This window comes from Cyphomyrmex costatus, unplaced genomic scaffold (genome assembly GCF_001594065.2).
Source record: "Cyphomyrmex costatus isolate MS0001 unplaced genomic scaffold, Ccosl1.0 scaffold192, whole genome shotgun sequence".
NCBI lineage: Eukaryota > Metazoa > Arthropoda > Insecta > Hymenoptera > Formicidae > Cyphomyrmex > Cyphomyrmex costatus.
The window spans coordinates 860,703-874,560 of NW_017275954.1; the positions used below are offsets into that span (position 1 = coordinate 860,703).

Below are 13,858 nucleotides of genomic sequence, written 5' to 3' on the forward strand. Positions count from 1 at the left end.
ATACGAATGGATTGGAGTTGGACGACTTGCGATTTCTCTTAACATAAGACTACGCAATAATTAAGTTTTAATGAGGTAATACCGTTATGAGTAGGAGTTTCTGGAATGTTATTAATATATGGCAAAGCTTGTAGCGAATCAGTTTCGCGGGAATTATGTGAAGATTATGGATAGAAGTGCGTATTTGAGTGAAATTTGTAGCGTCAAAGTTTGCGCATATTTGATGGGGAATACAGTTCTATCAAGTTTCACTTAATACACACGAGTATCGGATGTGGGCGAAACCGGAGGGAGGTGAGATATGTATCCAAGTGACGCAGAAATTCTCACATAACGTATTTATAATATTCCATATTTTAATAGGTTGAATAATTTTAAAATCGTATTCCTTCTCATATACGGGGAAACATATTTAATTTGATATCGTGATCCGGCTGATTATTAAACAACTGTTGAAATATTTTTGTTAAATTTGTAGGAAATTATTATATATATATCATGTTACACATTTTGTCGCAACACACGTTATTTATTCACGGTATTCTTGTGTTATATTATCATAATCAAACTCCATTGTCAGTTTCTTTACAACGTCATTGATTTTCGATAATGCTTATAAGAAACCGATGGTGGCGTCGGTTTACATAAAAACAAAGTGACTCTTGTAATTAAAAGTGATCATCGATTGCTCCCACGCTATCTCAAGTATCATGCGCCTTTACAGGATACAGCATCATCGAGAGAGCGCGATGTCTCTCTACATCAACTACTTTACTACCCGGTAGCGGTCTATCGAAAAAAAGTTTGTGTGTGTGTGTCTTTTGCAGGTCGGCCAGGCCCTTGCCATGCGATGTCGTTGCAGAGCCCCAGACTTCGACATTACAGGTCGAAACATCAAATCAGATATATGCCTTCTAAAAAAGTTTTCAGTATGTGCTGTATACAATGAGAAAAAAAAAATATGCGGCTCTCTCGCTCTATAGTAATTGTATATATATATTATATATATTATGTAATATATATATACATCTCGAGTTTCTTTATGCATCCACGCTTTTGGAATGACGTTCATCGGCGCTCGCGAAACACGCTGCGGTAACATTTCTAGACCGGAAGCTGATATCGACTTGTGTGATCTCGACGATCTCGAGTTTTACATACGTTAGAATGAGTTCTTGAGTTTACCTTTCTCCTCTGAAACCTGCCTTATTCATATTTAAATCTATGCTAATTCCGAACGACGTAAAGAAATTCAATTTTACATATATTAGACATTAAACGAAACATGTCATTGTCGTGGTAATTTTATATAGCGCGAATGTCTTAAAATAGAAGATAAAACGTATAAGGATATTGGAGTATTTTTTATTTTATATCTATACATCGTGTTCATGATTAAATTGATGTTAAATACTTTTTTTATATTCTAAACATGATACGAGAATGTCTTTACAATATTTGTTGCAAGATCTATTTCTGCTCGTTACGTATATCAATTTGTCGGAAGTGTTTCGCGTTATTTTCTAAAATTCTATTACATTCGCGCTAAAATATAATATTTTGAGATTATTCTCGCGTATCTTTGCCAGACGTCGACATGGTCGAGCTTGCACAACTGCCGTTTTTAACTATTATACACTTGCGTTCTTGTGTCTATTGTACATTGTTAGAGTGTTGTTCTACTTAGCTACGTTTGTATTATCTTGAATATCTCGTTAAGTTCTTTCGATCGTATCTACGAAGTGGGTGAAGTAGACGAAGCGTGGTTTCGCGGCGATGAGAAGCAGGAAGAGGCTCGCATCTGTATATATCAATCTATATATATATATATATATATATCGTACGCCTCTGCCCGCTGTATCTCGAATAGCTTCACACGCAAAATCGAGCATGACAATCAACCTGTCGTGAACGCGTTTTTTTGGGGGCTTACAAGAGAAACCACGACTTCGACAAATTATCACTTTCAAGCGCTCTGTTGGCATGGCCTGGTTTCACGTAACTTTATCGTTGAGAGATGCACCTTCTTCTTCCGTTGAAAGTTCTTCCGTTCCGCTTGCGAGCGGACGTCGCGCTTTCCTTGCCGGCTTAAACCGAGACCGCACGCTTCCTCTTTTCCAGGACCATGACAGCGATCTGCTTCGTGTGCAACCTGCCGATCCTGAGTCATCAAGTCGGGCTGATATGGCAGGGTGGCAACGGCTGGGATGACCTCGTGCGAGAGCAAGTGGAGGAGTCCACTTTGAGGCAACGCCTGGGTATGCATAGACACGCTTTTAACCCGTAACCAGAATTTTTCGCACGAAAGCACATTATGGAAATTCGTTGGTTTTCTCATGCAAAAATGCTTTGAATTCATTTTCATGCGGATTGTAATGGGCGGTGTGTGCGTTTTGCGGAAATATTAAAGTCAGAAGTTAATGGTATTTATATTCTCATCTACCTTTTTTGAGAGTAAAATGCATTCTTAAAAAAAAAAATATTACGAAATAGAAAATTACAACACAAAAGGATGGTATTTTGAGAATAATGAAATTTAATTGCACGAATAATATATTTTCATTTCTCAAGTAATTTTCTCTATTATATATACGTAAAATACGTATATATAACAAAGTAACGTTTCAATATTTACGCAATTTACTTTAATAAGGCTATATAAGAACTCCTATTAAACTCCTATTACTAACGCATCAGACTTCTGTAACAACTCGATAATAAGATAGCATCATCTTACAATTTATCGTATAACCATCTCTTCATAGCACATGGCGTAATGCATTTGCTCCTAGGAACAGGCAGACGAGATTCCGCGGCACAGATCACATCGATCTCACCACCTGGCGAAACTCAGGATTGCTCACCGACGAACCAACGCCGACGGCGATCGAGTCTCGCTCAACTGACCGATATTCTGCGCGAATGGGGTGGCGGAGGTATCTCCACGAAAAGCAGCCGCGGCAACAAGCTTTGTCGAAGGGAAACCTTGGCGGATATTGCCAAATCGTTACCGTGGTCGCGACAAACTACCACGGACGCCAGCCACCTGGTCAGCTTGCGAAAAAGGCGGGAGAGTTCGGTCGACAGCGGCATCCGGAGCCAAGTGTCCAACAAGTCCAGACGAGATTCCGCCATCAGTGACCTTAAAAACGATATAGCCAGACTCTGGAGTAAAAAGGATGTATTGCTGCAACCACAGCCGCCGCCCACGGTCATCTCGCCCACGCCACGCCGAGGTGAAATTTTCAGCGAGAGGAGAGCATCTCGCTTCACCAATAGTAGTCTGAAAATAGCACGCTTACAGTAACATCGGAACCCCCGTTTCGCGGAGAGAACTAATTTCGCGAATCGCAATATTGCTGGAAGTAAATTGGGGATCGATACGTTCTGCGTAAAAATCATGAATTTTATACTAGGAAAAAATTCAGTTTCGTTATACCTATACATCGGTCCGGAATGGTTGAGCTTGGAAGAAACGTCGGAAAGATGGCACATCCCATCTTCTTTCAATTATTGATTATGACGATGTAATTCGCATGGAATTTTTGTAATTATATTATACACATTTCAATTTTAGTGCATTTTATTTTTACGCCATTAATTGAAATTGAATCTTATTTTTAAACTAAAAATAAGAACATTTTTTTGTAATTCATATCAGCAAAATTATATTCAAACAAAATATTTCTCTCAGTGTACAATCAGTGCACAAAACGCAAATTTTCAAATGATGTGAAGAAAACTTGCCTTTATGAAAGACGTGCATTTAAATTACTTAAAGAATTGTACACGTGTGTCTTATTAATTACTATTTTTACATTGTAGGCTCAGGCGAATCGAGAAACTCTCGCCGCGGTTCGGGAGAGAGCGCGAGGTCTAGGAGAGATTCGGTGATTACGGGACAATCTCAGAGTCCCGGTGATCGTAAACACAATTGTCGTCATCATAGACGTAGGCAATCTCAGCAGTCTGTCGATGGGGGTGGCGTCACGCCTACGAAATATTACAGAAATGATCAAAGACCGAGCGCTTCCAGCACAGACAGCGCGGGTAGCAATACGGTTCGGTTAGTCAAATTACAATATATTAATTGAATCTTAACAAATATAACAGAAATAATTAAATTTTCAGAGTTAGTTATTTTCAGTTTGATACGTTATAAATTGTATTTAAGTAATTTCCAGTTAATTATTTTCAATGATCTGTTAATTGATACGTTATAAATTGTGTATATTGTACAATATAGATATACGAGAAGAAAGATTTTACTGACATATCTAAAAGTTTAGTCAAACATAGATCTGAAAATATAATTTTGTTGAACCATCAAAATTATATAAGTTTAAGTTAGTTGCTATAAAATATCAAAATCTAGCAGCACTACTCATTATATTTAAGAGTTCTACTCGTATATAGTTATAGCCCAGTAGTTCAATATAAAGAGTCCAACGTAATTATGATGGTCCAACAAAATTATTTTCAAATCTGTAAAATGTAGCTAAGTGCTTTTAGATATTTCGGTAAAACCTCTCTTTCCGTATATTGTACGGTGCTAAATAAATGTTTGCATATTAATAAAATATAATATACGTCTAGCTCATTAATCTTTCTTTTACCACAGAGAACATCTGGAGGCTCAGAGGAATTCCACGGACAAAAGCGAGAGATCGAGTAGCATCGAAGGCAAGACCCAACCGACAGGTCCCACCATGATTGATACAAAGACGGTGATGACATCGCCTTTGATAGTTAACGGAAAAGCGTCAGTTGCCACCATAACGACTATGACCGATTCGAAAATAATGTCGCTCAACACTTCGCCAGTGATGTCCACTATGTCGACCTTAACCGTAGACACAAGGCCCGTGATTGAAAATAAAATCGGTGCCAGCTTGGACCCATCCGTGAGCCCTCCGACCATCGTTATGTCCTCGGTAACACCACCGGCGATTTCACCGACGGCCGGAAGCAGCCTTCCGCTTCCTGGAACTTCGACTTCCGGTAGCTCCAGCCCAGTTGGTTCCCCGAACGTCAATAACACACCTACGCATCCGTTACTTTCCACTCGAAGAGACTCGACCACGCAGGTAGCGGTTATCGATAGGTCCCTTCTTTTGTGACGAAGAATAACAATTAAGTAACTCGTATGAGTTTACTATGAAGCTGTAACAGCTGTGTCTTTATTAATATCTCATAAAGATCTGCCAATTGCTTCTCTCTCCTTAATTATTTAATGAAATGATTATATAATTAGAGATTTTTTCTTGAATAGAAATCTTTAATTTCGCTTGAGGGTATCGTTGATTTTATAACGGTCATCGATTCTTTCGACAGTGTAATTTCAAGGGTAAAGAAGTCTCGCCGAGTAAACTGTCGAGGCTAATACGCCAGCACGCAGCAATTGATGAATCGATGCCACTCACAGGACGTCGTGGTAGTCAACCAACTTTATCACCAGATCCTGAAGATGGAGGTAGGTACTGACGACTGCTACTTCACAGTTTTTAAAATTTTGATTAAGACTTTTAAAATTTTGGTAATTAGTATGTTAAAATTTTAATAATTTTTTTAAATTAACGTCTTGCAAAAATTTCTTTTATATATCAGTAATGTGTGATTGGGGAAAAAGTGTTAAAAAAGATATTTTCGTAATTGAATAAACGATAAGATATATTAATCTTGTTGATTTATATTTAAAGGTCGAAAAGCACGGAGAGACTCCTTGAGCCCGGATTCTGCTTCTTACCTGCGACGTCGCGATTCAAAAAGTCATCTGAGTCCTGATAGAAACGTCGATAAGAGAGATATCAGCCCTATCAGACAAAGAAAGGGTCGATTAAGAAGACAGTCCACCTCAATGGCTGGTCGGCCACCACGGTACCTGTATTCTATTGATCTTTTTAACGTATATATAGTGTGAACACAATGCTTCATTCAATATCTTGTTCTATTATCAACATTTCAAATTGTTTAGTGTGAAATATTTTATTTCAACGCGTTGAGTACGCGTAAGATTTTGTATATTAAATTATTGTTATACACAATTAATCAATATCTTTCATAAATTATTTTTATAAATTTACGTTACATCACATATAACATTTTTTCAGATACTTGTACATTATTTCAAATTATTTTTTATAAATAAAAAAAATTATAACGAAATTAATTTGTAATTGAATAATTTTTATTTACTTTATAATAGTCGGATAAAGTTTATTTAAATTAATTAGAATAGATATAAAATTCGAACTAATTCGAAATAATTTCATGAATGTTTATAGATATGCTCGCGATACTTTTTATAATTCTGAATTTAAAGCTAGGCAATCCGTGTTTCATATCGAATTTTGCATTACAGCTCGCCGGATAGTTCTTCGTGTTCGTCCAGAGAACCCAGTCCTTGCGCTCGCGCACCTGGTAATATTCACCATGCGCCGATAATTCGACGGCAATCCACCACGGAGGAGATTTTGATAGCGCGTGGTTTTCGACGGCAGAGTACTACCGAAGAAATGATACGATGCCGTAACTTTAGGCGGCAGAGCTCTCAGAGTGATGATACGGTTTGTTCCTTTCGACACAATAAACTCCACATTACAATTAAGATAAACACGTATTAAAAGAATAATCCCAGAGAACAATTTGACGTCTTAAAGACGTCATAAAGACGTCCTAAAATTCATGAGACATTTTTTGGAAGTATCAGAATGGCGTCTATATGACGTCTTAAAGATGTCTTATGCGTCGATTTATGACGTCTTAAAGATATTATCTTTAAGACGTCTTATGGACATTGATTTAGGATCAATTTCAGTTATGTTAACGTAAATGAAATTGATCCCAAATCAATGTCCATAAGACGTCTTAAGGATAATGTCTGAAAGACGTCAGGGTATAAAATAAATTCATTTAATAATTTCTAGTATAGCTTTTTCTTTACTTTAAAATTTTATAAAGTATCATCAATTTTGAAATATTTAAAAGCTTTAAAAATATATTTGCAAAATAATATTTTTTAAATATATTTTCTTTAAAATGTTATATTTAAAAGAGACAATATTAAGGAATAAATAATAAATGAGTATAATCCAAGAAAAGTTTTCCATTTTTTTTTATCAAAAAATTTGTAAATTCTTTTAATACTTTTAATTAATATTATTAATCTGTGAAGATCATTATAAGAAATTTATATATATTGTGTGTTTTGTAGGTTCAGAGATCTCGCGGACGAAGAAACAGCTCGGCTCAAATCACGGATGGTACTTTTGCATCAATGACAGTTGAAACGTCCAGCACCTTATTTGACAGCAGCACCCAGACTGGTGAGTGATACAGAAAAAGTTTGCTGATTGATGTAATAATTAGGATACACACACAAAGGGAGATCGCGTATTATTATTTTAAATTTCGGTGTTACAATGAATTTCAGCGTATGCCAATTAAAATTCCCCCATCTGACTTTTTTATAACAAGAACTGTTTATGAAAGCGATTTTTATAACTTCGTGAATTTTTAATATACTTAAAATATTCCGTACTGCACCACATAGGATCTAATCTTGAAGTAACAAACAGTTTGGTGATCACTAGATGGTAACTAAACCGCATGATAATGATAGTAACATGGAAACATAAGGCATATAACACGTTTATATTTTTATTTATTTATATGTATAAATTTTTATGCTCAGATATTTATATGTATAGATTTTTATGATCAAATTATGTCATGCTGCAACAATATGAATCAATGATATTTCTCAATAATATTATATCTCACAACATACTCGATCATAAAAAATTGTTCTTAGAATGAATTTTATTTTTCGTTTATCACCCACTATTTTATTTAATTTTATTAAAAAGTTTGTCCCTTTTTCTTTTTTAAAGATTATGTAATGATCTTTAACGTTCCACATGTTACATTTTACGTCGCAACGAACGATGTAATGAATGAAGTAGCCTTAACGCGACACTATTGATCCGTCTCATTTAATAAGAACTTAAATTGAAAATTAAATTATTAAGTAAATCTCCATTACTTTCTTAATACATTTTAAAAGCAACTGCCATCGAATGTTATTTACAGGTGTTAATATTATATTTATTTTTAGGAAAATTTAAGTTTTATCAAATGAAATCAATCAAAAAAATTATGAAACATTTTTAATCCTTAAATAATTTGATGACAAAGGTATATAAATAAAATTTCTCTTTTGTGAGACTTTTACGATTGGATTACGTCATGTTGCAGTAGTATGAATCAATGATATTTCTATATACATATTACAATGCTTTTATTATAAAAAATTTTTCAATATAATTATTTTTTAATGAAAAACTTAAACATGAAAATAGTCTCATGATCTTGATTTCCTAAAATTTATTTTTTATATTTATATACTACGTTTAATTACGTCATGTATCATTATACCACATTTCGTATATACATACATATACGCTTTTTATTTCCACATTTATTTTATTATTAATGGATGTTTTTTTTCAATTTAGATTTAATTTAATTTAATTTTTGTACAAGTATATAACCATCGAGAAGATTTCTTTTATCCATATTGAATGAGGCTAATATTCATTCAAATTAGCGATTCAGATAATTGTAGTAGTTATTCTCATTACTTTAGATAGCCAGCAAGCCCGCGTATTCGCTATCAAGTGTTCTCCATCTCGAACATTGCGCTAAATTCGCGCTCTTATTGCTACGTCATGCGCGATCGGACGCGGGGGTCGCGGATAACCGTCGCGACGCTCGAGGACGCAGGCGTCATCGTGGCCGGTTTAGTTCCTGCGGAATAACACGGGGTGCACGGCAGTCGATAGGCTGAAAAACAGAAAACTAGCCCTTGTAAGACACCCCTCGGCGAAGGACGAGCGTGTGTACACTCGTCGCGGCTCCGCTTCGTGCGCGAGGTGTTCCCGTCTTTATAGAAAGACGCAAGAATAACCGTATTAGGACACGATTTAGATCAAGACGAGGACATCGAAAATATTCGTCGAACTCAAAAACAAGTGTTTATTTCATCGTCCTGAGGATCGACGATCGAATTCGAGCGAGGAAGGATCGCTCTTGAGAAAAGGAGGATCCTTCGTGATTGACCGATACGCTTAATCTCTCGTGTTTTAATTGAAGGTGCGCGTAATAAACTTCTTGCCCATCCCACTTCCTTCTTTGTCTGTTTACTTGCATCGAAGGATCGATCCTGAGGCGATCAAATGAACCACGGTGGCGAGTCACGTTGTCAGATGGGTGCACAGCTCTTCCTATGGAAGGATAACACCGTCGAGTTTACCTATTAGAGCGATGAAAACACGTTGATCGTGGATGGTGGCCCTTCTTTCAATCAGCAGCTCTGGATTTACCAACTGTTAAAATTTTCGTGTGTGACCGAAGGCGTTTTCTCGCCTATATATACGGCGAACCCGTCCTATCGTCTTCGCTCGCGGAGCGCAGGATCAGGTGTTTCTTGGTGGCAGGACACAACCACTTGTGGCGGGGCCCGGCAAACAACATATTTGATATCGGCCCCTGTCAAGCGAACAATTTGGAAATTGGCCAACGCGTGACACGTGTCGTCAGGGCGAGACAGGGATCTATCTCGTCCTATTATCGGACGTTCTGAAAAACCCTTCCGTGACCTTCGAGGCGGTGCCGGACGTCTCTGAACGTCCTTGACACGTTATGTCGATCGTTCGATAGTCGCGTGCGCGATTGGTCAGTGTGCCGATTGTGTTTTCTCTGTGTAATGTCAAATTCATTGTGAGTGATGGCGAAGAGGACTCGCTCTGGCGATCGAGGACTCTGTTGCTTCCCTGTTATGACACTGGAGACTCTCACAAAAGTGATCTACAGGTACGATATATCCCATCGTTTGAACTACATTTTCAATATAAAACTTCCCATTTTCTTTTATAATATAATTCAAGCAAAATTATCGTGAAAATCTATATTTTGTATTAATTCTATATTGTATCGGATATACGGTGGAATCCGATATACAATAAATACAAAAAATATTCGTACAGGGTAAATTTTTATTTAAAAAAGTTGTTTGTCAAATAGATATCAATTAATATTATTAATTTTTAATAATTTTATATAAATACGTTCTAATCTAAAAAAAAGAGCTTCACGTATTCCTGATTTTAGAAAAAAAATAAATTTCTCTATTCTATCACTTTTTGTGCTTTCAAATAATACAATTTTCCATTTTTACTTATTCTTTTAAAATAATATATTTTAATTATTATATATTTTTTAGGCAAAATAATTTTGAGAAATATATACAGTCCATTTTACTCTTTATTAATAAATTGCTAATTAATGTTTACTTTTTAAAAATAAGGCTTTTAAAAAAGATGTTATATACGAATACTTTTTGTACTTATTATATACACTATATTCTACGTGGAATGTTAAATTGAAAAATATTTTTCGAATAAATATTCTGGTGTTCTTCGAATAATTCATTACATAATATATTATATATCCTTGTTATTTTAAATTCAGTTTATTTTAATAATTTTACGTCTACCAATATCACTGATCCGTACTACTGCATCATTCAATTGTACAATACATTTTTCGAATCTTATCTAGTTTATGTAATGTATTTTATTATTGTATGTTATTATTGATGCGTAATAGAAAATTTTTCATATAAATATATATTATTTCAAAACTCGTCTCTATTATTAATTTAGAATTGATTTTCTCTTCGATAAGCGCTTTTTCACACGCTCTTTTTAAAAATATAATTTAATATAATAATAAAAAACTTTAAGATTAAACATATCGAAATATGAATCTTACATTAAAATCATGTTGTTTGAGAAAGAGCAGTTATGTCATAAATATAATATTTAGATCACGAAACATAATATGAAGTTTAATATAAAACTTTTAGATATTTGATGACCGACAGCATCACTGAGAGAAGAGTGCTATAAAAATTCGCAATATCGTACAACTCATAGTATAACATTTTCTCTTTATTTCACAAGCAATAAAGTAACGTAAAGTAAAGTAAATGATATGTGTCATGCTAAACGCTCATGAGAAGTTAGAGTGAAGCTTATCGCGTGTCATATCGCAATTTGTAATATGTCGTGTTACACGATGCTTGAGATTAATAAGTCAATACGAATTATAAGTGTTAATTCATAGTTAGTCGCCAATTTAGATTACGTATTCTAACGCATTGTGTTCAAATGTCAAAGTTAAATCTTTGCGGACCCAACGTACATATACCAAGGCATGACGTAATTTACTCCGGTCTACTACTAAAAACTTAACGCATTACGTTAATGCGTGTTACTCCTACGTATCCATCTTGACGAATCCATAATTAAAACCATGAATTTCTCAAGATATGATATTCAGTCTTGTCGTCGCAGTATGTACGACGATACTTCGAAGGCAATCAATCAATCATACTCATTCGTGTTGCTGTCGTCTTTTTATAGATCAGTGATAGGGACACCGCAGAGAATATAGTGTTATACGTTTACATTTTCAGTGGTAATTTTTTTGGTCGAGTTTATGGTTTGTATTCCCGACGTTAAGATGCGATATAATATTATCTCTCGATGATATCGGAAACGATAAATATTTTCATTGTGAATTTTATGATAGATGTAATCAGTGCGTGGAGAACCCATCCTTGAGAGTGCTTTTATCACGAGACGTGTTTAATAAGCGCATTTACTTTGTGCGTTTTGCGCATGCTGGAATTAATTAAAAATAATGCTTTCAGCATTAATATTCTGCTGCGTATTTTAATTTTTAATATTCGATCACCGCGAGATAAAAATGTTGATTCGTTAGATTCGTAAACCGAAACCGGATTTCAATCGTTAATTGATCCGCGGTTAGTTTTTATTTCCATTCATTAATACGGGGTTTTCATTAATTTGAATATTATTAAAATCATGGCCGATTAATTATTTAAATGTAAAATTTTTCATTGTATCGTATATGAGATGGTTACATGGGAATATAGAATATATTTGCGTCGGAGTTATGCGGAGGTGAATCATTTTTGCAAATACTCGTCGACGATTCTTCGAAGAACGATCGTTATAAAAAAACTTAAGTTAACTCGAACGACTGAAAGTTGTCATGACATTTTTTATATCTTGCCGGTATATTAAAGATTTGAAACATCGATAACTTTTACTTGTACCTTGCGAGTAAGTTTGAAGAGGTATCGCGTATCATTAAATCGTGGAAAAAATTTGTACGAGATTAAAAAAAGGGAATGTGCTGACTGTATTAAATAAAAAATTAATTTATTGTTAGTATTCCGCTTGTAACGGAATATCGAGAATCTACGGCTAATATATTTGTCTGATTTATCATTCCAACAAGCACTTTTGAAACAAATAATTCGATCGTATCTATTAGTAATAATTTAATTAATGAAATGTTATTAAATATTTTATTAATTCGGACGTGTGACTACATTGAATTGGCCTTTTTCTCATATAGGTAACATTAAGTATGTATATTAATGCACACATATTCGCAAGTGCGCTTTTAAATTAGCCAATCGAACGGCTACAGCTATCGATGATTTAATTAGAGACAATTATCGAATACGCAGAAATACATGAAATGTAATAGAGTTACCACACCAACCTGCGTTACTAAATTAATTCCAGTGTCCAACTAGAACATTTTCAATAACTCTAAATTGCAACTCGTATAACATCAAAAATATATTTTAAACTACAAGAAATATATATGCATCGATAAAAAATAAATGATATTTGATTTTTTTTATTCATTATGCCGTAATTTTTTTAAATTAAGAATACAACTCTTCGATACTTTCTCTGCTGTACTTCGACTTCTACTGATCAGAGTAGCAATTAGAACTCATTATATGTGCACCGCGTTTTGCAATATTCATCGATTTACAGCTTATTACCTTTTTCGTTATCTTCTTCCTGCACAACACCAAAGTTTTTCACCTCGATAACTTTCAACTTTATGGTAGCTTTTTATTTTACTACAATGCTCTTAATTATGTTTTCTCTTATCTTCGAGATTCGTCCAGCATTCGCGTAATTTAGTGGTTGCACATTTCAAGGCAACGACCGGGAGGGCAGAAAGGGGGGTTATGGACAAATTGTCCGTAATTTATGCGCTACTAGCAAATGTAATTTTCCAGATCGACCTGGTCTCTTCGTCGCGCGACTCTGCGTCCATTTCGAAATTGCTCTCGTGTGTTCTCGCATTCCCGTTAAAGAAGGGCTGTTAAATAAGGTGAGAGCCCCAACTTTTACGTTGAGTACCTTATTCGTCCTTCGCTTCGTTCTTCTGTTGATGCCATTGTAGGATTTCCCCTTGTCGATGCATGTGGCTTTTCTTACTGAGGATATTTATTCTGAATAATGGAGTTAAATTTGTCATATTTCTTGGATAAAATATCGGCTTATAGCTTCCTTCGTGAAAAGATAAATAAGATTACTCTTGCAACAATGTGGCAATGAAAAATGAGCAATTAGATGATCTAGTTTTAAAGATAGTAATCGAAAATTAATTTTTAAATTATGTTTGCTCGGTATCTCATTTAATTTAAGATTTTATCTTTACTTTAAGATTATGCAATATATAAAACAATACATAATAAAATTTTAGCAAGACATTCTTTTTTAAATCACATTTTGTTTGTAACAATATATTTAGTTCTATAATTATTACCGGCCGTATTACTTAATTTCATTTTGTCTGCGAATCTCTTCGTAATTTATCCGTTAAATCTTTTCAATTATACATTTTACTTTAGACACTATTTTATCGTTGAAGTACTGTAGCTATTACTTTTTTCGTA

The 13,858-nt window shown here is 34.7% G+C and overlaps 1 protein-coding gene across 1 annotated transcript in view; it reads left to right on the forward strand.

The window, feature by feature from the left end:
• The first annotated feature begins 272 nt into the window (after positions 1-272).
• The window catches only part of rsh (Rap GTPase activating protein radish), a 33,039-nt gene continuing 19,453 nt past the window's right edge, over positions 273-13,858 (forward strand). Inside the window, exons 1-10 of the mRNA XM_018538036.1 lie at positions 273-294; positions 828-885; positions 2,122-2,258; positions 2,793-3,236; positions 3,826-4,066; positions 4,622-5,087; positions 5,335-5,473; positions 5,700-5,877; positions 6,362-6,566; positions 7,214-7,325. Of these exons, the coding sequence (XP_018393538.1) occupies positions 273-294; positions 828-885; positions 2,122-2,258; positions 2,793-3,236; positions 3,826-4,066; positions 4,622-5,087; positions 5,335-5,473; positions 5,700-5,877; positions 6,362-6,566; positions 7,214-7,325 (2,002 nt within the window). The remainder of the gene's footprint in view (positions 295-827; positions 886-2,121; positions 2,259-2,792; positions 3,237-3,825; positions 4,067-4,621; positions 5,088-5,334; positions 5,474-5,699; positions 5,878-6,361; positions 6,567-7,213; positions 7,326-13,858) is intronic.